This window comes from Salvelinus alpinus, chromosome 24, assembly GCF_045679555.1.
Source record: "Salvelinus alpinus chromosome 24, SLU_Salpinus.1, whole genome shotgun sequence".
In the NCBI taxonomy this organism is placed as follows: Eukaryota; Metazoa; Chordata; class Actinopteri; order Salmoniformes; family Salmonidae; genus Salvelinus; species Salvelinus alpinus.
In genome coordinates this window covers 23,663,592-23,687,641 of record NC_092109.1, presented here as the reverse complement: position 1 = coordinate 23,687,641, position 24,050 = coordinate 23,663,592, and the positions used below count along the sequence as shown (strand labels likewise).

The 24,050-nt window shown below is 44.1% G+C and overlaps 1 protein-coding gene across 2 annotated transcripts; it reads left to right on the top strand.

The window, feature by feature from the left end:
* Nucleotides 1–779: 779 nt before the first annotated feature.
* On the top strand, nucleotides 780–23,350 carry LOC139552363 (gelsolin-like). Of its 2 annotated transcripts, XM_071364027.1 has the most exons (17): nucleotides 847–985; nucleotides 7,559–7,756; nucleotides 8,221–8,375; nucleotides 8,782–8,943; nucleotides 9,316–9,465; nucleotides 9,650–9,739; nucleotides 9,894–10,026; nucleotides 10,397–10,701; nucleotides 11,049–11,182; nucleotides 11,265–11,355; nucleotides 11,554–11,580; nucleotides 13,214–13,384; nucleotides 13,505–13,679; nucleotides 13,780–13,907; nucleotides 13,984–14,061; nucleotides 21,589–21,649; nucleotides 21,847–23,350. In XM_071364027.1, exons 2-17 carry the CDS (start codon nucleotides 7,564–7,566, stop codon nucleotides 22,014–22,016), a joined length of 2,223 nt encoding a protein of 740 aa, XP_071220128.1. In that variant the 5' UTR covers nucleotides 847–985; nucleotides 7,559–7,563; the 3' UTR covers nucleotides 22,017–23,350. The 2 variants fall into 2 exon arrangements, with proteins under 2 accessions (XP_071220129.1, XP_071220128.1); XM_071364028.1 differs by lacking the exon at nucleotides 11,554–11,580 and having other exon boundaries at nucleotides 780–985.
* The last annotated feature ends 700 nt before the right edge of the window (nucleotides 23,351–24,050 follow it).

Here is a 24,050-nt window from a genome sequence, read left to right as displayed (position 1 = left end):
TTATTCGAACTCAATCAGCATGACAGAGTGATCTCCAGCCTTGTCCTCGTCAACACTCACACCTGTGTTAACGAGAGAATCACTGACATGATGTCAGCTGGTCCTTTTGTGGCAGGGCTGGAATGCAGTGGAAATGTTTTTTGGGGATTCAGTTCATTTGCATGGCAAAGAGGGACTTTGCAATTAATTGCAATTCATCTGATCACTCTTCATAACTTTCTGGAGTATATGCAAATTGCCATCATACAAACTGAGGCAGCAGACTTTGTGAAAATTCATATTTGTGTTATTCTCAAAACTTTTGGCCACGACTGTACTTTCGTTTTCTGAGTCTACTTTAGTCTTACCAGCAGATGGTGCCATGGTCTCTCCAACAGGCAGACTTCACTGGCCTTCATAATGACTCTCCAACAGTGAAGAGGTATTTTATTTTATTTTAATTTATTGTGCCTTTATGTAACTAGGCAAGTCAGTTAAGAACAATTTCTTAATTCTTATTTACAATGACGGCCTAGGTCAATCAAAAGGGGATATTTGATCTTTTTTATCAAAGTGTTGTCAAAATAAACTGCAACATAAGCTAATCGTTGTTCAGTGTTTTATGGGCACGTTTGAATGCATGACACTGAGAAAAAGCGGAGTCATTTTTATTATGTGCTTTCAAACAATCCATTAAAAACAGAATCTGCAAGACGCAGCTGTAGGCCTACTCCATCCAATTCATGCAAAATTGGTGGGCTGTAATAGTCAACCATCATGCTGCGTTGTCATCTGTCGTTGTCATCCAGACAGGGCGGGGTTAAATGCCAGGTTACTCCACTTGTAGGTGGGGGAGGCCCTGTTAATGACATAGACGGGAGTTGCCCGGGCCAGACCAGACGCACCCTTCCAAGCAACACAATCCTGTCGAATTAAACCCTCTCCTGTCCCGCATCACCAAAATACCCGCCGCGGCCTAGAAAACGTCTAAATCAGACAGCATAAGGTAAGAAATGCCATTTTGTATGTTAGACATTGTGGAGCGCCACTCCGGTGCCTTTGTTACAATGACACATCAAGTCATTGCAGCAATGTATAAGCCATTTAAAGCTCTGATTTAACCAGAACCGGACCGCTATATTCTTTCTATTATCATTATAGGCTACGTAGACATTGTGGACCGCCCTCCGGTGCCTTTGTTACAATGACGCATCAAAGCAATGCAGAAATGTAGAAGCCATTTAAAGCTTTGATTTAACCAGAACCGGACCGTTATATTCTTTCGATTATCATTATAGGCTACGAGATATATTCTGAAAACGACATTTGCAGTCAGTTCTATACTACCTGGGATGTTTCGTTGGTTGGACACTATTTGCAGCAACTTTAAGTGGGGGGGGTCGAGTATTTCCCTCCCCCTTCTGTTTATGGGTCCCCTATTTCGTCAATGTTGCTTTGTTGTTCGTAAATGTGCGTAATTGGAGTAAAACAGCCATCGTTATGAATTACCAAATGTTAACATAGACACAATGATTTAAATTGAGCTATGCCACATCATGATATCTGAGGATGCCATATATGGACAGAGACGAGAACGTGGATTAAATCATAGGAAAAGCAATGACATTTGCCAATAAAAGAGAACAAAAAGAAAAGCACGTCAAACTGAGGTCGGATTATATTTCCACGCACAATATATTTGATAACACCATTATTATATTAAGTATGTTATACTTTCATGCTGCCCCTGTAGTGTAAAGTAAACTATATTTTAAGAAACAGTAAATATTTTTTTTCAACATTATTTACATTTGTAAAGACATTTTATATGTACAAACTCTAGAAAGATTTTCTTCTTACATTATTTCTGGTCACTTTTCATTTTGGAATATCAAAATATTCCTCTTGTTAATGTATATTGTTGGAAAGGCTGAGAAAGGGTGTGTCACACATTGCCCATTTGTTTAGGCCTACTGGGCATATCCCATCAACAGCTGGGCATTCTCTTATCTTTAAATGGACTTCGTAGACACCATAGTAGCACTCACAACTCTAACAACTGGTTTTGCGTGTGTGAGACAGAGTACTCTGGCACTCAGTCAGCAGGGGAATTGTTGTGTCTAAATCTTACACACACAGCTGTGAGAGGGCCCAGACCAAGGCCAGCTGTCTGACACCACAGATTTCAGCACAGCTAATCCCCATGTGACTCACTTTATCAAACTTTATCCACTGTTAGCTGGAACAATAACCAATCATTAGTGTGTGTGTTGATCTATGTGTGTGTGTCGATTCTTTAATCCGAGAGAGAGAGACCAGTATGTGTAGCATGAATGTGTGTGTGTGGATGAGTGGATATCTGAGGGAGAGGCCTGAGGGAGGAGCCTGAGTGGAGAAAATGAGTCACCCCTGAATCCTCCACTAAGTGCTGAGAAATTTCTCTTGCAAACAGAATTTTAGATTATCAATGCATTATGCATTGATTTGATTTTAAGACGTAACACTTGAACTCTAAGATCTGATCGATGAGCAAAAATTAGGGAACATCCAAGCAGAAAAATTCTAAAACATCCTCTCCTCATTTGTTTAATGTAATCAGTCACACGATTGGTTTATAGAAACAGCTATTAGTCCAATGCAGTGGATCAAATACAGCATCCCCACTTCCCAGTTTGAAGGCTTTGCAGCAGCCAACCCAGAAGACATCCCAAGCTTTTCTTCAGTTCATCTGATACTGAGGAAAGGGCTGGTTCACGGGGGAGGGGTGCACCGTGCATGCCAGCAGCAAGCCTCTGGGGGTGAGAATCCTGGAATGACTGACTCACTTTTACGTGGTTGTGGAGAAGAGGGAGGGGTTATGACTTGCTGAGGTCCTGAGATTTTGCATGGAGTAACTCAGTCTCTTTTTCCCATGTGCCAATGAGGCTGGGACCAGCAGTCACATGACCTGTTCTATTTATACTCCCTCCTGTGGAGTGTGGAGTCTACTAAACTACCCCCTCTGGGTCTCTGGCCAGTACACAGAGCAGATTATCATTAAAAAAGTGACTGAGTGTAGTTTGTGTTGAAACATAACATGCACATAGTAACCTCTGCTAGTATAGCCTAGCTAGCAGTGGCATAGTTACTTCAATTCTTTAATCATATGTTGCACAACAGTAATTCAAATATTTTTGCAGAATATTGACAATCTTAAGGGGGTTAGCCATCAGTGACGGAGTTGAGAAGCCACTGACAGAGTTGATAACATAACATGCACATAGTCTATACCTCTGCTAGTATAGCCTAGCTAGCAGTGGCATAGTTACTTCAATTCTTTAATCATATGTTGCACAACAGTAATTCAAATATTTTTTTCAGAATATTGACAATCTTAAGGGGGTTAGCCATCAGTGACGGAGTTGAGAAGCCACTGACAGAGTTGATAACATACTCAAAACAGCCCCAGACCATTATTCCTCCTCCACCAAACTTTACAGTTGGCACTATGCATTGGGGCAGATAGGGTTCTCCTGGCATCCGCCAAACCCAGATTCGTCCATCAGACTGCCAGATGGTGAAGCATGATTCATCACTCCAGAGAACACGTTTCCACAGCTCCAGAATCCAATGGGGGCGAGCTTTACACCACTCCAGCCAACGCTTGGTATTGCCCACGGTGATCTTAGGCTTGTGTACGGCTGCTCGGCCGTGGAAACCCGTTTCACGAAGCTCCTGACGAACAGTTCTTGTGCTGATGTTGCTTCCAGAGGCAGTTTGGAAATCTGTACTGAGTGTTGCAAGCGAGAACAGATGATTTTTATGCGCTACGTGCTTCGCGGTCCCGCACTTGGCGGTCCCGTTCTGTGAGCTTGTCCACCACTTTGATGACGTTTCCACATCACAATAACAGCACATACAGTTAACCGGGGCAGCTCTAGCAGGGCAGAAATTTGATTAACTGACTTGTTGGTGGCATCCTATGATGGTGCTACACTGAGCTCTTCAGTAAGGCCATTCTACTGCCAATGTTTGTCTGTGGAGATTGCATGGCTGTGTGCTCAATTATTATTATTTTTGCATTTAACCCTCGATCTTATCGCTGCGAAGGTCATCGCTGCGAAGGTCGAGTCATGCGTCCTCCGAAACATGACCCGCCAAACCCCGGTTCTTAACACCCGCCCACTTAACCCGAAAACCAGCCGCACCAATGTGTCAGAGTAAACACCGTTCAACTGACGAACCGAGGTCAGCCTGCAGGCGCCCAGCCCTCCACAAGGAGTCGCTAGAGGGCGATGAGCCAAGTCAAACCCTCCCCTAAACCGGATGACGCTGGGCCAATTGTGCGCCACCCTATGGGACTCCGGATCACGGTGGGTTGTGATATAGCCCGGGATCGAACCTGGGTTTGTAGTCATGCCTCTAGCACTGCGATGCAGTGCCTTAGACCACTGCGCCACTCGGGAGACCCTTGTGTGCTCGATTTTTATACACCTGTCAGCAACGGGTGTGGCTGAAATAGCCAAATCCACTCATTTGCAGGGGTGTCCACATACCTTTGTGTATTTTTGCTTCTAAAAATAAAAGTTCAATATAAACAGTATGGAAAATTATTATTTTAAAAATCTCCAATAAAAACAACCATTCTATGAGATCTTTCAGCTCTCTAACAGAGTCAACTCTGTTGACGTTAGAAAGAAATCTGACGGAGTCAGCAAAATGTAACCTATTTGAACCAAAATGTATATTCTATTGTAATCTATCAGGCAGATGGAATTGACATTTTATGGTTGTGACCATGGTGATTCCAATATTGTTTGTTTAAATCTATCAAAGGTAGAGAACTTTATAGACCATGAGTGGTCTTGTTGCACTACATGTAATGAGGATATGAATAAGGGGTCCTTATGGTATAGATGACCTTGCTCATTCCTTATTCATTTAGGATTTTAGACAAGTCTTTTAGGAATCCCAGTTTTTAGAGAAATATTGTTTAAAGCCACAGAGGGCTATTGCAAGAAACTACATCAAATCATTTTTAAGTTAATATCCATTATTTCCAGTTTTTAGAATTTTAAACAGTTTTTTGGAGTTTGAAATTGGCATCCTTTGCTCCGGACAAAGGCATTTCCAGGCATAGTGTCTACACGTAAAATTAATAATATTGAAAGTATTTAGAAAATTCCCCAAAAAAATCTTTTCCTCATAAGATTCCCCTTAATGTAAATGTTAAGCTCAAATAATGCAATTTTTTTTAATCTACTATAAAAACAAAGTTTCCCTGCTGAACAAGGATTGTCCCAACTTTCAAGAATCCCTGAGCTAATTTCCTGCTTTTCTACACATTTTGCCATGAGGAATTTCCCGCAATGCAAATAGATGGAGGCATGGAAACACAGTGAGCTGCAGCTGTTGTTCTCTCTATCTGAGACATGATAATGCTTGTGGTGTTGGACAGAGTTTCAGCTAACAGCTGTTGTTCTCTCTATCTGAGACATGATAATGCTTGTGGTGTTGGACAGAGTTTCAGCTAACAGCTGTTGTTCTCTCTATCTGAGACATGATAATGCTTGTGGTGTTGGACAGAGTTTCAGCTAACAGCTGTTGTTCTCTCTACCTGAGACATGATAATGCTTGTGGTGTTGGACAGAGTTTCAGCTAACAGCTGTTGTTCTCTCTATCTGAGACATGATAATGCTTGTGGTGTTGGACAGAGTTTCAGGTAACAGCTGTTGTTCTCTCTATCTGAGACATGATAATGCTTGTGGTGTTGGACAGAGTTTCAGGTAACAGCTGAGTTGGGCTGATCTGTCAATATAGATCACTGTGCGCTTGCTGTAAATCTGACTTTATGATCTGGTGTTTATGAAATGGTTATATATTAAACTGAAACAGGAATGTATATGTTGTTTATGATCCAGGGTGTGTTCCCTGTTTGCTCTCCACAGTGGCAAAAAGTGTAAAAGGACAGATACACGTGTGAACGAAAACAACATCAATATTACATTTTTAGATGATCATGATGGTTAAGAGACTTACTACCATGTCTTCATGTCAGAAAAGAGGGTAGAAATAATGTGTGGCTGTTTGTGAAATAAGTCAAAGGTTTAAAAGAGGAGACCGATGAAAAAGGAACCCCAGATTCTTTGGGTCAGGGTTGCATGAATTTTGAACCAACGACTTCTGTCTCCCAAAAAAGGTCACGAGCGGATTCTTTCCATGGTTGTGGCCAGTGGGCTGCCAAGAAGAATGGCAAGGCCTGCTCTGATGCTGACGGTTAGTCATACAAACTGAGAAGGAGCCTGCTCAAACCGCAGTCTTTTTCTAAATAAATGACTTGGAGTCTAGAGTCGACAGGCACGCAGATTGGCCGCGGTGCAGAAAACGCAGTGTTTTTACTCTCTAGAACACAGCCTTATTTAGGTGCACAGAACAGCCTGTGTAAGCTGTCTGGAACGTTAAGTGTGGATCTAATTGATTCAGGGTGTGTTATGCTGTACGTATGTGGGCCTACAGTAATTGTCATTTTATGTATTATTATTTGAACTGTTGTGTTTTAGAAAATGGATGAAGTCACCACTTATCTTGATTAGTCACTACTTACAAAAGCTGAAAAAATATAGATGTCTGACACTTTCCTCTGTGGGCAACAACTTACGGGTCTGGGTGCTGTGGAAACAATGTGTGGCAGGGCTACTGTACAGGAACCAACTGAGGCATGATTGCCTGGCAGCTAGACAACTGGCAGACATTTTGGAAATGCTTTTCTATGGTCATTATAGTGACCTGCAAAGAGGATAGGAGGAAGGAGTTGTCTGCCAGTTAGACATTAACAGGATATGCTGCTAATGTCTTCAAAATCAAAAAAATGTCCACATGCCAAAATTACCTCAAGTACAGTAGGTGGTAATCTCACTGAGCGTAGGCACCCACTTGAATCTTTTAATAGAGCTCCTCTTGGCTTTTTGTTTTTTGATATGAATGAAGTATGATATTTGTGGACCTGTCTCATTGGGCTGTGTGTGTGCACTGTGCTGTAGTTCATCTTTGGTCTCTCCCGGGGAGTCTCCCCTCTCTTCTCTACACACACTCATCCTGCAGTGGAGGCTGCTGAGGGGAGGATGGCTCATAATAATGTTTGATACCATCCCACTAATTCTGCTCCAGCCATTACCACAAGCCCGTCCTCCCCAATTAAGGTGCCACCAACCTCCTATGTCGTCCTGTGGTAGCACCAGTGCTGGGGCTGTCTGTTCCAAACTGAGTCACAGCACTTCCTGTTCAGAGAGAGAAGGAAACACCCAGAGCACAGGGTGCCAATGAGTCATTACACCAACTGGACATTAATAACTCACTACTTGAAACATTATATCCATGGCAACATCTCTGAGTAAAGGGAGTGGCTCCCCTCTGCAAACTATACCCACAAACACTAAAGATTGACGTTTATTGTTTTTCACAAGATCGATTTTGAAAGAGTCCTCACGGAATAACCCATTTCTTAGCAGTAACTGTCTTATCCTAACTATAATTGGTTAACAACGATCTTCTATACATCATCCATACCTTCTAACCCAGTGTGTGTGATTTCTCCATGCAGGCAACATGGTGTACCATCCTGAGTTTGAGAAGGCTGGCCAACAGGCGGGCCTGCAGGTGTGGAGGATTGAGAAGTTTGACCTGGTGGCAGTGCCAGAGAACCTGTATGGAAGCTTCTACACGGGAGACGCCTACCTCGTCCTCAACACCATCAAGCAGCGCTCTGGGAACCTGCAGTATGACCTGCACTTCTGGCTGGGTGAGGACAGAACCAGGAGAAGGGTTGCATTACAAAGCCTGGTGGATATGATTGAGGTCATAGAAATATAATTACTAGAACGGGAATTTTTCTTGATGTCAATGTACTGCGATGGGTGGTCCGGCGGCCATATTGAGTGTAATTCTATCTCTATGATTGATGTACACAGGCAGAGTGCTGAGTCAGGCCCATTTTATTGTATTGATCATGCCTACTTTTAAGTAGCCTGTTAGATCGAACCTTGCAGAATGTTATGGGAAATGTACTGAGTGAGTGATGCCCAAACTAGGTTCATTCATTGTACCGGTATGTATCAATTGGGTTTTGCTTTAGGGAAATAGTAATCCGTGACATCTGTGAAATCTAGCAGACTAACCAGCCATTGGGGGTTGGGCCTCCATTGACAGACCAGAGAACAAAACGTTGTAATTCAGTGTATAACGTCCGTGGTTTCTCTGCTCCAGGCGATTTCTGCACCCAGGATGAGAGTGGAGCAGCAGCCATCTTCACAGTCCAGATGGATGACTATCTGGGGGGTAAACCCATCCAGTACCGTGAGGTCCAGGGACATGAGTCCAAAGTATTCCTGGGTTACTTCAAGGTTGGACTGAAGTACTTGGTGAGATATTATTTGAGATCATTTTCTTTTGGCATTATTGCTACAATCCTGTCCATGACACATGATATTGCTTTCATACCTCAGGCGGGGTTATTGCTATGCACTATGCAGTAGTCTATACCTGAATGGTTTTGGAGTAACTGACCTACTCAACCTTTTAATGGGAATAAAGTATAAAGTATTGTGTCCTAGAAATGTGAATGACTCCATTAAATGTGTTTATTTATTTAACCAGGCAAGTCAGTTAAGAACACATTCTTATTTACAATGACGACCTACAGGGGAACAGTGGGTTAACTGCCTTGTTCAGGTGCAGAACGAAAGATTCTTTCGGTTTCTGGCCCAACGCTCTAACCACTAAGCTACCTGCATAATAACTGTACCATATAATTTGTCACTGTTTTAGAAAGGAGGTGTGGCATCTGGGTTCAAACATGTGGTCACCAACGAGGTGGTTATGCAGCGGCTGCTGCAGGTCAAAGGTCGCCGTGTTGTCAGGGCAACGGAGGTGCCTGTCAGCTGGGACAGCTTCAACCAGGGAGACTGCTTCATCCTGGACCTAGGAAGCGTGAGTTACCATCAGCCTGAGGGAGACAGTGTACTTTTAAGTTTCATATAGGACATGGCGTCATCAAACATTGGCGTCACATTTCAATAATAAAACGGAGAAGCATGCCTGTCAGCTGGGACATGTTTTTACATCTTGCTTACAATAAAATATAAACATTTAATAGTACAAGTACCCTTAGAATTCTTGCAAACTAATTCCTGGTCGATGCTGACCACATAATAATAATATATCGGATTTTATGCGTCTTTCAAAAAAAACAAGAACACTGTACAGCAAAGAGTATAAAACAAAACAAGAATGATCAAATAAAATGAATAAACGCTCCTTAGCTTATTCCTGTCTTTGTGTTGTGTATCCCTCATCCCACAGGAGATCTACCAGTGGTGTGGCTCCCAGAGCAACCGCTTTGAGAAGCTGAAGGCCACCCAGGTTGCCAAGGGTATCCGTGACAACGAGCGCAGTGGGCGAGCCCGCGTGTACGTGTGTGACGAGGGGGCGGAGAGAGACAAGATGATAGAGGTGAGATCATAAACAACTAAAGAACAGGAGGGTCTTCCTACTCTCTTTATCTCTCTATATGTCTGTGATTTGTTGACGTCTATTATGGTGTTTAATGGATGTTTGAATGAACTCCAGCTGTGGTAAAATTATTGTTTTCTTTTCTGAAGTATATCTAAAAGGGATTTTCTCTGTGCATCTTCAGGTTCTGGGAGATAAATCAGACCTGCCTGAAGGATCCTCTGATGACATCAAAGCAGATGCCTCAAACAGGAAAATGGCCAAACTGTACAAGGTTGGAGAACAGTGAACAAACCACTGAAACAAACATCCAACTGGTCTAGTTGCATTATGAGGACTTTTCACATACACCTGTGCCTAACATAAGAAAAACACATCTCTGATCTCTCCTCTACAACTCTTCTTCTGTCTCTCCTCCTCTCCCCCAGGTGTCCAATGGCAGTGGAGACATGGCCATGTCCATGGTGGCAGCAGAGAACCCATTCTCCCAGAGTGCACTGGAGTCCAGTGACTGCTTCATCCTGGATCATGGCTCTGATGGCAAGATCTTCGTCTGGAAAGGTCTGTTGGGGTCACCCAATATCAAATATTATCATCAGCTGATTCAGCAAGTCAATTAAAGCACAATAGCTAGACTTGTTTTGGCATGGTATGGTTGCTTTCATGTCCATTTGGTAACACTTAAAGTGTAGCATTACAGACCACATTTAAAGAATGAGACATTGAACAGTGTCACATGATGAACTCCCACAGAGATAATGATGGAACTGGAAGGGGGTTCTTCTTTAAAAAGATAATGGTCCTCTGTTATCAACCATGCTGATAGTTATACATAGAAACTCTAAAGACTGAAAATCAACATCTAAGTGGTTTAATTAATTAAACCTATTTTTTTGTATTTCTCTTCCCTCTCCCGCGCACTCTCACCCAGGCAAAGAAGCCAACCTTGAGGAGCGTAAAGCAGCCATGAAAGCAGCAGATGAGTTCATCAAGAAGATGGGCTACCCAAAACACACCCAGGTGCAGATCCTGCCGGAGATGGGAGAGACGCCGCTCTTCAAGCAGTTCTTCAAGAACTGGCGTGACAAGGACCAGACAGAGGGCCTGGGCGTGGCCTACGTCTCCAACAGCATCGCCAAGATAGCGAAGGTGTCCTTCGATGCCGCCACGCTCCACGACTCCCCTGCCATGGCTGCCCAGCACGGCATGGTGGACGGCGGCAACGGAGAGAAGCAGGTGAGCGGACGAGAGGAAGGGCTGGAGGGGCTGGAGCATGTGTAGACAGCAAGCCTTCCCATTAATCTTTCTTAGAGTAACTATCATGAGTATTGCTATGAGTAACTATCAACTTTACATAGTAGGTCTATTATACAGTAATAGCATTCTGTGAGCTACTGTGAGACAGTCATGTGTGGGTTTCAGCCCAATGCAGTCAAAACAGGAAGGATATTAAATAGTAAAACATATCGCAATCAAATGAGTGGGACATGATTATGCATGATACACGCTGTATTTACATATACAGCTTTGTTTCAGTAGCCTGCCACAACTAGGGGTTACATCATGTGTATGTTTATGTACAGATCTGGCGTATTGAGGGATCAGACAAGGTGGAAGTGGACCCCTCCACACACGGACAATTCTATGGGGGAGACAGTTACATCATCCTCTACAACTATCACCATGGAGGACGCCAAGGGCACATTATCTACATGTGGTAAGATAGACATTAAAGTAGAAAATAAACAGTAGAAACTATCATAAGAGATATTTTGCATACTAACTGGAGTCTTTCTCAGGCAGGGAAGTGATTCTTCCCAGGACGAAATTGGTGCTTCAGCCATCTTGGGTGCCCAGTTGGACGATGAGCTGGGTGGTGGGCCTGTGCAGGTAATGAGTGGGTTTGTGTATGGAAGTGGCTTTCTTTTCCCATTGCATATTCCTTTTTTTCTATACTTTCCTCTTGGCCTCATCTGTATTCAGCCCAGTAACCTCCTTCCTTACCAGTGTGTCCGCTCATTCTCCCTTTTCCTCCTCTCCCTCCTCCGCTCATTGCTTCCTGTCATTTCCTGACTCTGTTTTTTCCAGGTTGCTGGGGCTCCTATTACCACCCAGGTACTCCCCTGTCAGGGCTGCATGACTCAGTACATAGCCCAGGCATGGGGGACTTAGAATCTGTGTATTTAACTGATATGGCTCAATGTGTTTACAGAGAAATCAAACAGGACATTCCAAAGCCATGTTTATGAGGGAGTTCCCTTTGACCTCACTAATTCTGTTGCATTATCTATTTAACTAGGCAAGTCAGTTAGGAACAAATTCTTATTTACAATGATGGCCTACCCCAGCCAAATCCTCCCCCAATCCTGACGACACTGGGCCAATTGTGCGATCACGATCGAACACAGGCCTGAAATGATGCCTCTAGCACTGCGATGCAGTGCCTTAGACCGCTGCGCCACTCACGATCACTCTGACACATAATACTGTTCCCAGACCAGCCTATTTTCTGGCCTGCAGTGGGGGGAGAGAGCTCTCTTGCTTGTCCTTAAGAACTTAGTTCTACTCAAGCAAGGACCATTGCATGGGTTATCTAGAGGCCACCAGCGATTCTAGGTTGTCTTGTATGCTGCAGTTCTTTATGATTTAACTAGATCATGCCTTGGCTCTGTATAAGGTTTGATGCTCTGGGAATGTCTGTGACCATCTCTTGCTGTGTGTCTGTCTGTGTGTGTCTGTCTATGCCTGTCAGTGTCTCACCCTCCTGTCTATATACACTGTGAAAATGTTTGCCGTGCACTGCGTAGTTATGTTATTGATGTGTTTTAATGCATGACTAACAGTGATCCTAAGTTTGTGTAGAAGCCCACCAGGGTGGAAACTTCCATCACAAACCTGTTTATGTTCCAAGCAACTGTCCATGAAGTCGAAACGCTGATGACACAGGTCATCTCCCATACATTTGTAACAGTATAATTCATAGTCATGCAAAATAAACAGCATTTAGACTAACTTAATGCATGGAAATAAGTCGGCACAATAAACATGGAACCTTGCCTCAAGTTCTCAGTACAGAGGCTCCTTATTTCACTCAATATGCACCTAATATCTCTCTAACCCTTCGTCCAGCAGTCTCCAATTTTGGGAGAAAAAATCTGAAACTAGGCTTTGTGCAGGCCCACGCAGGTCCCAAACTTTCAGGAATGGTGTTGAGAGGAGAATAAACACACTCTTGAGTGACTGAAAAGTGAGATAGCCACACAGTCCATCAGCCTGGGAGGGGGAGAGAAGGCCACCATTGTGCTGGGGGATGACGAGGCAAGCTGGCTGCATCCAGCAAACAGGACGCCCTGCTGTCAGACAGCTAGACATACAGACAGGCGCACAGCATGCTGGGAGATTAGGGTAGGGAGCGCCATGGAACACTTAACTCTGTCAGAGTTTTCCTACCCTGTTGTTGTTCAGAGCTCACTGCTGCCACCCTGTGGGATATTATTGTAGACACATGCAAGGCTGCGTCACAAATATGTCCATAGATTTCCAGGTTGATGTAATTCAATACAATTATATTCTTCCAAAGATCCACTGCTTCCTGATTTTCTCTGCATTTGGTCTCAGAATTTGTTATTGCACAGATAATTATTTTTGTGAAATTATACAGCATGAATCACCATGATTAACAATGTGTCCAACTACTGTACATCACAACAGTATAGATGTTTGTTAACTAGTTTGCTCTGTGGTCCAGGTGAGAGTAGTCCAGGGCAAGGAGCCAGCTCACCTCATGAGCCTGTTCAGGGGGCAGCCCATGGTGGTATACAAGGGAGGTACGTCCAGAGACGGGGGTCAGTCCGCTCCTGCAGAAACACGACTGTTCCAGGTGCGCTCCAACTCTGCAGGGTGCACAAGAGCTGTGGAGGTGAGTAACATGGGGATAGTGCCCTGTTTTTATGAAATTAGCTACTCAACTGCACTATATTTAAATACATGACACTCGTGGTCATTTTCCACACACCATGTTTCATCCATCCACCTCTAGGTTGATGCTGTGTCCTCCAACCTGAACTCCAACGACACCTTCCTCCTGGTGACCCCAGCAGCCTCGTTCATGTGGGTGGGCCAGGGGGCCAGTGACACTGAGAAAAATGGCACCCAGCAGCTCTGTGACATTCTGGGGGTGACCTCCTCAGAACTGTCTGAGGGTGGAGAGACTGGTATGTACTGTACATTGTGGCAATGAACTTAGGCTTTTCTTTGCTCTGTGGCTGTCTGTAGCATGTCCTAACCAACTGCCTGCTGTGTGTCTCTGTGCAGATGACTACTGGGAGGCTCTGGGAGGGAAGGCAGCGTACCGCACCTCCTCCAGACTCAGAAGCAAGGACAAGATGGACGCCCATCCACCCAGGCTCTTTGCCTGCTCCAACAAGACCGGAAACTTCATTGTGAGTCCCATATTATTACTTTCAGCCGTGCGTGGTTAACCTGGTCTTTCTAATGCTCCTGGTTTCCTCCACCCAGATTGAGGAGGTACCTGGGGAGATGACCCAAGAGGATCTGGCTACCGATGATGTCATGCTCATGGACACATGGGATCAGGTAGATACAACACATGTGGATATGATTAAGTGTGGAGATGTATTAACAGTAACACAGTGGATAACAGATGAATTTTAATGTCACTTTGATAATGTTCTCATACTGTTTTACCCACTTCATATGTATATTCTGTATTCTAGTCAAGGTTCATCCTATATAACTACTGCTGTACACACCTTTTCTATTCATATAGTGTCCATCATTTCTATACATATCATATACATGCATGTGTTTTAATTTTATTTCACCTTTATTTAACCAGGTAGGCCAGTTGAGAACAAGTTCTCATTTACAACTGCGACCTGGCCAAGATAAAGCAAAGCAGTGCGACAAAAAACAAAAACACAGAGTTACACATGGGATAAACAAACGTACAGTCAATAACAATAGAAAAATCTATATACAGTGTGTGCAAATGGAGTAAGGAGGTAAGGCAATAAATAGGACATAGTAGCGAAGTAATTACAATTGAGCAAATTAACACTGGAGTGATAGATGAGCAAGTAGAAATACTAGTGTGCAAAAGAGCAAAAAAAGTAAATAAAAACAATATGGGGATGAGGTAGGTAGTTGGATGGGCTATAACTCAGTTTGCTGAGTAGAGTGTTGGAGGCTATATTGTAAATGACATCGCCGAAGTTGAGGATCGGTAGGATAGTCAGTTTTACGAGGGTATGTTTGGCAGCATGAGTGAAGGAGGCTTTGTTGTGAAATAGGAAGCCAATTGTGATTTAATTTTGGATTGGAGATGCTTAAAATGAGTCGAAGGAGAATACAGTCTAGCCAGACACCTAGGTATTTGTAGTTGTCCACATATTCTAAGTCAGAACCGTCCAGAGTAGTGATGCTATTCGGGCGGGCAGCGATCAGTTGAAGAGCATGCATTTCGTTTTACTAGCGTTTAAGAGCAGTTGGAGGCCACGGAAGGAGTGTTGTATGGCATTGAAGCTTGTTTGGAGGTTTGTTAACAGTGTCCAAAGAAGGGCCAGATGTATACAGAATGGTGTTGTCTGCGTAGAGGTGGATCAAGGAATCACCCGCAGCAAGAGCGACATCATTGAAATATACAGAGAAGAGTCCGCCCGAGAATTGAACCCTGTGGTACCCCATAGAGACTGCCAGAGGTCCGGACAACAGGCCCTCCGATTTGACACACTGAACTCTATCTAAGTAGTAGTTGGTAAACCAGGCGAGGCAGTCATTTGAGAAACCAAGGCTATTGAGTCTGCCGATAAGAATACGGGGATTGACAGAGTCGAAAGCCTTGGCCAGGTCGATGAAGACGGCTGCACAGTACTATCTTTTTATCGATGGCAGTTATGATATCGTTTAGTACCTTGAGCGTGGCTGAGGTGCACCTGTGACCAGCTCGGAAACCAGATTGCACAGCGGAGAAGGTACGGTGGGATTCGAAATGGTCAGTGATCTGTTTGTTACCTTGGCTTTCGAAGACTTTGGAAAGGCAGGGCAGGATGGATATAGGTCTGTAACAGTTTGGGTCTAGAGTGTCACCCCCTTTGAAAAGGGGAATGACCGCGGCAGCTTTCCAATCTTTAGGAATCTCGGACGATATACGAGAGGTTGAACAGACTAGTAATAGGGATTGCAACAATGGAGGCAGATAATTTTAGAAAGAGGGTCCAGATTGTCTAGCCCAGCTGATTTGTACAGGTCCAGGTTTTGCAGCTCTTTCAGAACATCTGCTATCGGGATTTGGGTGAAGGAGAAGCTGGGGAGGCTTGGGCAAGTAGCTGCGAGGGGTGCGGAGCTGTTGGCCGGGGTTGGGGTAGCCAGGAGGAAAGCATGGCCAGCCGTAGAGAAATGCTTATTGAAATTCTCGATTATCGTGGATTTATTGGTGGTGACAGTGTTTCCTAGCCTCAGTGCAATGGGGAGCTGGGAGGAGGTGCTCTCATTCTCCATGGACTTTAGTGTCCCAGAACTTTTTTGAGTTAGAGCTGCAGGATAAATATTTATGTTTGAAAAAGCTAGCCTTTGCTCTCCTAGCTCACTGTGTGTATTGGTTCCTGACTTCCCTGAAAGGTTGCATATCGCGGGGACTATTCGATGCTAGTGCAGTACGCCACAGGATGTTTTTGTGCTGGTCGAAGGCAGTCAGGTCTGGAGTGAACCAAGGGCTATATCTGTTCTTAGTTCTACATTTTTTGAAAGGGGCATGCTTATTTAAGATGGTGAGGAAATTACTTTTAAAGAACAACCATGCATCCTCTACTGACGGGATGAGGTCAATATCCTTCCAGGATACCCGGGCCAGGTCGATTAGAAAGGCCTGTTCGCGGAAGTGTTTTAGGGAGCGTTTGACAGTGAGGGGTGGTCGTTTGACCGCGGACCCATAACGGATGCAGGGAATGAGGCAGTGATCGCTGAGATCCTGATTGAAAACAGCAGAGGTGAATTTGGAGGGCAGGTTGGTCAGAATAATATCTATGAGGGTGCCTATGTTTACGGATTTAGGGTTGTACCTGGTGGTTTCCTTGATAATGTGTGAGATTGAGGGCATCTAGCTTAGATTGTAGGATGGCCGGGGTGTTAAGCATATCCCAGTTTAGGTCACCTAGCAGAACGAACTCTGAAGATAGATGGGGGGCAATCAATTCACATATGGTGTCCAGGGCACAGCTGGGAGCTGAGGGGTGGTCTATAACAGGCGACAACAGTAAGAGACTTATTTCTGGAAAGATTCATTTTAAAAATTAGAAGCTCGGACTGTTTGGGCATAGACCTGGAAAGTATGACAGAACTCTGCAGGCTAACTCCTCCCCCTTTGGCAGTTCTATCTTGACAGAAGATAGATGGAATGGGATGGAAATCTCAGAATTTTTGGTGGCCTTTCTAAGCCAGGATTCAGACACGGCAAGGACATCAGGGTTGGCGGAGTGTGCTAAAGCAGTGAGTAAAACAAACTTAGGGAGGAGGCTTCTGATGTTAACTTCTTGCCGGATCCCTTTAGCGGGATCATTTTCGTAAACAACCGCTGAATTAGAGCGCCAAATTAAAAAAAAAAAATACTAAAAATATTTCGAATCATGAAATCACAAGTGAAATATACCAAAACACAGCTTAGTTTGTTGTTAATCCACCTATCGTGTCAGATTTTGAAAATATGCTTTACAGCGAAAGCAATCCAAGCGTTTGTGAGTTTATCAATCACTAGACAAAACAGTAAGAACAGCTAGCCTCAAATTAGCTTGGTCAGAAAAGCAATAAAATTAATCACTTATCTTTGATAATCTTCGGATGTTTGCACTCACGAGACTCCCAGTTACACAATAAATGTTATTTTTGTTCGATAAAGATTCGTTTTATAACCAAAAACCGCCATTTGGTTTGCGCATTATGTTCAGAAAACCACAGGCTTGTTCCGGTCCTGAAAGGCAGACAAATTCCAAAAAGTATCCGTAATGTTCGTAGAAACATGTCAAACTTTTTTTTATAATCAATCCTCGGGTTGTTTTTAACATACATAATCGATAATATTTCAACCGGACGGTAACCTATTCAATACTACAGAGAAAGAAAATGTCGAGCTACATCTCTCGCGTGCAGGAACTAATCAAAAGACACCTGACGCGTTTTGAAAAATCTCACTCATTTTTCAAAATAAAAGCTTGAAACTATGTCTAAAGCCTGGTCACAGCCTGAGGAAGCCATTGGGGAAGGAATCTGGTTGATACCCCTTTAAATGGAGGGGCAGGCAACGGAACAGGGATTTTTCCAAATAAAAGGCACTTCCGGGTTGGATTTCCTCAGGTTTTCGCCTGAAAAATCAGTTCTGTTATACTCAAAGACAATATTTTGACAGTTTTGGAAAGTGTTAGAGTGTTAGAGTGTTTTCTATCCTAATCTGTCAATTATATGCATATTCTAGCATCTGGACCTGAGAAATAGTCTGTTTACCTTGGGAACGTTATTTTCCCAAACATAAAATTTCTGCCCCCTAGCTGAAAGAAGTTAACATGCGTGAAACCAAGGCTTTTACAGTTACATAAGTCAACAAATGAGTGCGCATGGGGACACACAGGGCCTGGGTTAACCTCTACATCACCCGAGGAACAGAGGAAGAGTAGGATGAGGGTACGGCTAAAAGCTATCAAAACTGGTCGTCTAGTGCATTGGGAACAGAGAATAAAAGGAGCAGATTTCTGGGCATGGTAGAATAGATTCAGGGTATAATGTACAGACAGGGGTAGGGTGCGGGTACAGTGGAGGTAAACCTAGGTGACGATGAGAGAGGTTGCATCTCTGGAGGCACTAGTTATGCTAGGTGAGGTCACCGCATGTGTGGGATGTAGGACAAAAGAGGTATCTGAGGCATGTTGAGTGGGGCTAGGGGCTCCGCAGTAAAATAAAACAATGATAACTACACTAAACAACAGTATACAAGGCATATTGACATTAGAGAGAGACATACAGCGAGCCATAAAGCAATCACAGGTGTTGATTGGGACAGCTAGCTAAGACAACAACGGGTAAGACAACAGCAGCTAATCAGCTAAGACAACAACAGGTAAAATGGCGATGAATGGGCAGAGAGGGTCAGTTAACTACACACAGGGCCTGAGTTCGAGGCTGGGGCCGACAGATAAACAAAATATACAAAATGGAGTACTGTGATTAATGAACAGTCCAGCAGGCATCAGCTATGTAGCCAGGTGATCATAGGGTCCAGTGAACAGCAATAGATGAAACAGGGAAGCCGTTAGGTAGTCGTTACTACGCTAGCAAGCAGGAGACACGGCATTCAAAAAGATAGCAGGCCGGGGCTAGCAGAAGCGTCTTCACCGACGTCCGGCAGATGCCGGTTGAGGGCACAACGGACGGAATTACGTCGGCACACCAGTCGTGATGGATCGGCGGGGCTTCGTGTCGACAAAAGGTCCAGGCCAATTGGCAAAAGAGATATTGTAGCTGGAGTAATTTCGTTTGCTAGCCGGGCTCGAGGCTAACTGGTGCTAGCTTCGGTACAAGGGCGTTAGCCACTATTGCCACTCGGTAGCAGCTAGCTAGCTGCGATGATCCGATGCAAAGGTCAAGAGCTTATGGCAGGAATCCGGTGATGTAGTGGAAAAAAGCAGTCTGGTATGCTCAGGGTTGATATCGCTCTGTGCAGACTGGTGGGTATTATCCAGGCTAAAAGTGGCTGGTGTCTGAGCTAAAGGTAAAGGTCACTAGCAGTGGCTAACAATGACTAAATAGCTAGTAGCTAATTAGCTGGTTAGCATCTGATGGCTAGCTTCTGATGAGGTTCTAGCTATAAGGTCTAAAAATAGCAGATTCCTATCACATTGGGTGAGGTGGGTTGCCGGAAGGTATATTTAATTTAAAAATGGAAAAAGAGATTGAAATATATACAAAAAAGACTAAAACATTTTTACACGGGACAATGACAAACACGTCTGCACTGCTACGCCATCTTGGATCAAGTGCATTCGGAAAGTATTCAGACCTTCTCTTTTTCCACATTTTGTTACGTTACAGCCTTATATGCCCAGGGTCCCTGTGAACGTGCCTTAGGCATGCTGCAAGGAGGCATGAGGACTGCAGATGTTGCCAGGGCAATAAATTGCGATGTCCATACTGTGAGACGCCTAAGACAGCGCTACAGGGAGACAGGATGGACAGCTGATCGTCCTTGCAGTGTCAGACCACGTAACAACACCTGCATAGGATCGGTACATCCGAACATCACACCTGCGGGACAGGTACAGGATGGCAACAAAAACTGCCCGAGTTACACCAGGAACGCACAATCGATCCATCAGTGCTCAGACTGTCCGCAATAGGCTGAGAGAGGCTGGACTGAGGGTTTGAGGACAACAAAGTCAAGGTATTGGAGTGGCCATCACAAAGCCCTGACCTCAATCTCATTGAAAATTTGTGGGCAGAACTGAAAAAGCGTGTGCGATCAAGGAAGCCTACTAACCTGACTGGTGATCCTAAGTGACCTAAGAAAGATTATTTTTACTAGGATTAAATGTCAGGAATTGTGAAAAACTGAGTTTAAATGTATTTGGCTAAGGTGTATGTAAACTTTCGACTTCAACTGTAGTTTACTGTGTGGCCAGGCTCGTCTCGAGGGCCCACTGATAGCATCGACTCTTCTTGACCCGGGCAATTCCATGCGAGGTGTCTCCGGGAGCCACACTCAAAACACCTCCTTTGGTCTTCATCCACCTGGAGTCGTCGGCGGCGGGTCGACTCTTCCCCGGCTGTCTCTCCGCGGGTCTGCAGTCCTTTAGCCCGGCTGACTGTCAGATTAGGGAGTACGGTGGTGGGGTCATCCATCCGTCCCCTCCGACGGCTCCCGGACTCAGCCTGCGTCTTGTTCAGCAAGGCCTCAGTATTCTGTTGCGTCTCCACGTTTCCCGAGAGGTCCTCCAAGGTCAGTGGCGCGCATAGGTGCCCTCTTCATGTCATGAGATAACGCCCGTAAGAAGTGATCCATGAACACTTTGCTGATAACGGGGAGGTTGTACCCGTAGCGGCTGAGCTGCCTTTTTGGTCTTTGAGGTCATAATATGCCTTTTGGGCGTCTCCGGACAGGAATGGTGCCAGCAGACTCACCCACTTTGCCTTGGGCCATCCCTCCCGAAGTGCTGTCCATTCAAACGTGCAGAGGTAGGTCTCGATGTCGTCATCTTCCATTAGCTTGATTAAAAACTGACTGATTGGGATGCAATTCGGTCTGCATTTCTCCTCGCAGCTTCCTGACTTCCTCAAGCTGTCTTCTGTAGACACTGTTCTTCCAGCGTTCGTTCTTGTCTGTACTGTTGCGCTTGTTGGGCCCGAACTAACTGAGCTATCAACTCGTCCATGCTGATACTGCGTAAACGTCAACCCTGGTCTGACCACGTTGTCAGACTTGCCCGCATTCTCAAACACTTGTGGCAGACCAAGGGGTTTGATCAAGACTTTTACACAGATCAGGCACGGACATAAATGAAACTGATGTAACTGATGTATTTAAAACAATAAAGGAAAAGAAAAGAAGCCAGTCTCCTCCAGGAGACCTCTTCTGGGTTACCACCTTCTGGGCTCTGGGGAATGCTGTCTACTCTGGTGTAGAACACAGAGCCCCTCGGTTCTAGAAGACCGTGAGCACGTCTATCCGGTAGCAACCTCTCACTACCTCCAACCCTCCCGTTTGCTGCCCTCCTGGTAGCTTTATGGGCCCCGTATGGCTGGTGAGCAATCAGCCCCTTGGTTACTCACCAGCTTCAATCAGACCCAATTAGTCTTGGCCGGAGGACCCGTCGAGATCTGGCACATCCAGAATAGGGAGCCACCGCTGCGTGATGAAGACTCTCTGTCACCAGGCCTCGATGAGTCTCCCCCTGGTGGCTTGTCCGCGGTACGCCACAGTATTGTTAGGTATTACTGTTGGAACTAGGAACATAAGCATTTCACTACATCCGTGACAACATCTGCAAAATATATGTACACGACCAATGAAATTGATTTGAATTGCTGTATGTAGTCTAATGTAGGTTGAATACCCTCTTCTAGGTGTTTGTCTGGATCGGGAATGAAGCCCATGAAGAGGAGAAGACTGAGGCTATGGCCTCCGGTAAGTGAATATGGAAAACTGTTGCTGAATTTAATTATTCATTCATTATCATCTAGACTGTTTTCCATAGAGAATGTACATGGCATGCTGCCTTTTGAGTGCATTACTCATGTCATGACCAAAATCATTTGGTTGAGAAGTTTACCACTGGGAAAACTGCCCTCTACAGAACCCTAATTTAATCCCCTCCTCCCTAGCTGTGCGTTACATTGAGTCAGACCCTGCCAACCGTGACCACAGGACGCCCATCGTGAAGATCAAGCAAGGGTTCGAGCCGCCCACGTTCACCGGCTGGTTCCTGGGCTGGGACCATGAGTACTGGACCAGCGACCCCCTGGAGCGTGCCATGGCTGAGCTGGAGCTCTGAACCCTCACCTTTAACCCTGCTGCCTGACTCTACCACACACACTGAGCAGCTCCAGTCATGAGACTTTCAATGGTTGAACCCTTTATGCCCTGCCAACCTCCTTACTTCTGAGTGCCAGAGGGAGAAGGATGCTTTTTGTAAAAATAAAAAAAGATATATCGAGAGAGTAGAACAGGCTTTCATACACCTGTTGAGCTGACACAGAGCACTGGTGCACTATATTAATCTCTCCTGGTAATACTTTATTAGCTTTTATACATATGCAAATAAGCATGTAAGTGACCAATAATAAGGGCTTAAATAGAACCGCAGGCTTAGATAAGGGAATCTGCATGGATATTTAAATATATTTTATGTGTGAGATATGCTATAAACTTATTTCTACGATGTCAACAGTAGACTGTTTCTCGCTATTCAGAATCTCACAATTTCAACATGAAGAACCTAGCATATTACATTGAACAAAAATATGAACGCAACATTTAAAGTGTTGGTCCAATGTTTCATGAGAATGAAATAAAAGATACCAGAAATGTTCCATTCGCACAAAAAGCTGAGGAGTATTTCTGTCTGTAATAAAGCCCTTTTGTGGGGGAAAACTAATTCTGATTGGCTGGGCCTGGCTCCCAAGTGGGTGGGCCTAAGCCCTCCCAGGCTCACCCATGGCTGCACCCCTGCCCAGAAATCCATAGGTTAGGGCCTAATGAATTTATTTAAATTGACTTTCCTTATGTGAACTGTAACTCAGTAAAATCTTTGAAATTGTTGCATGTTGCGTTTATATTTTTGTTCAGTATACAATCCTCTGAACCAGAGGCAGGGAGTAATGCAGAAAAACACACTGCCAGACATAACCCCACCCAAGTAATAAAAACATTATAGCCTTAATCTATAATACTTCATGTTCAGTATGAAGTTACTCGTCAATGCAGTGGTTCTCTGCCATAATGGAAAGGAATGCAGGGGAGAGGGACTGAACCAGGCCAGTTTTGTTTTTATTTGGTGTGTCACAACAGGAGCACCCTTCATTTCTTTAATTGTTTTATTTATTTAACCTTTAACTAGGCAAGTCAGTTAAAAACAAATTATTATTTACAATGACGGCCTACCCACAGCTGTCAATGGTTTTCCCAGGCCTTAGTGCTTCTATTCTAGGTGTCTCACTCCTCTCCTCACTGGTCAGTGCATGTTGGCCTGTCTCTGTCTACAGCCTTACAATGTGGTTCTTCATCGGGAACCCAAAGCTTTGCTGCTATAACTCTCATTAGCCACCACATCACACCTGTCAATTGTTTTCCCCAATTGTTTCAATAAAAAACCCTATGTCAATGACACTAGATGTGTTGAGAGTTGTCTACATCGTATACCATTTCAAGTGTGTATATACTTTTTATTTAAAGGTTGAATCATAGTGGAAAGAACATGCTACAGCTTTGAAGGTAACACTAACATACAAGTTCATGTTTTGTAGTACAGGTTAATGATGTGGATATGAAAATATTAACTTGATATAGGGCTGTGCGATATGGCCTAAAAGTAATATCTACATTTTTTTCAGAGGTTTGGACAATTCACAATATATATCTTGTTTTTCTCTAAACAAATTTAAAAAAAGGCCAAGACATAATTCTTAACTGAATTTTCTTCATTAAAAGAAAAAATATATACAAGGCCTATTTGTGCAGAACAAATGAAGACACCCACACGTCTATTCTATTGTTTAGGAATGGTTGACCACTAGCTGTTTGAATATTTAATTTATATAATTAATTTAGTTCATTTGTAATAATTAAAACAGCCTATGGTTATTTGTTATTGGATTGGCAGAATGACAACTACTAACACATTAATTAGCCTACAGCTGGCCTGAACACTTTTTTGAATGCGCTTTAATTATCCAATGTCACACTTACCGATGGCGAGCCTGTGTCCAAAACACTGCAAGCCGGTCCAGTTGTTCAAGCGCAATGCTTTTATCATGTTGCTCCTGCTGTCAGTTGTCATGTACACCTGTTGTTCTTCGTTCATCTTCCA

Excerpts from the sequence above, each read along its gene's own strand:
- LOC139552363 (XM_071364027.1), top strand. The coding sequence starts at position 7,564 with ATGGTGTACCATCCTGAGTTTGAGAAGGCTGGCCAACAGGCGGGCCTG. Across the intron at positions 13,385-13,504 it reads GGTGCACAAGAGCTGTGGAG|GTTGATGCTGTGTCCTCCAA; the intron begins GTGAGTAACATG and ends ATCCACCTCTAG. Across the intron at positions 21,650-21,846 it reads GACTGAGGCTATGGCCTCCG|CTGTGCGTTACATTGAGTCA; the intron begins GTAAGTGAATAT and ends CCTCCTCCCTAG.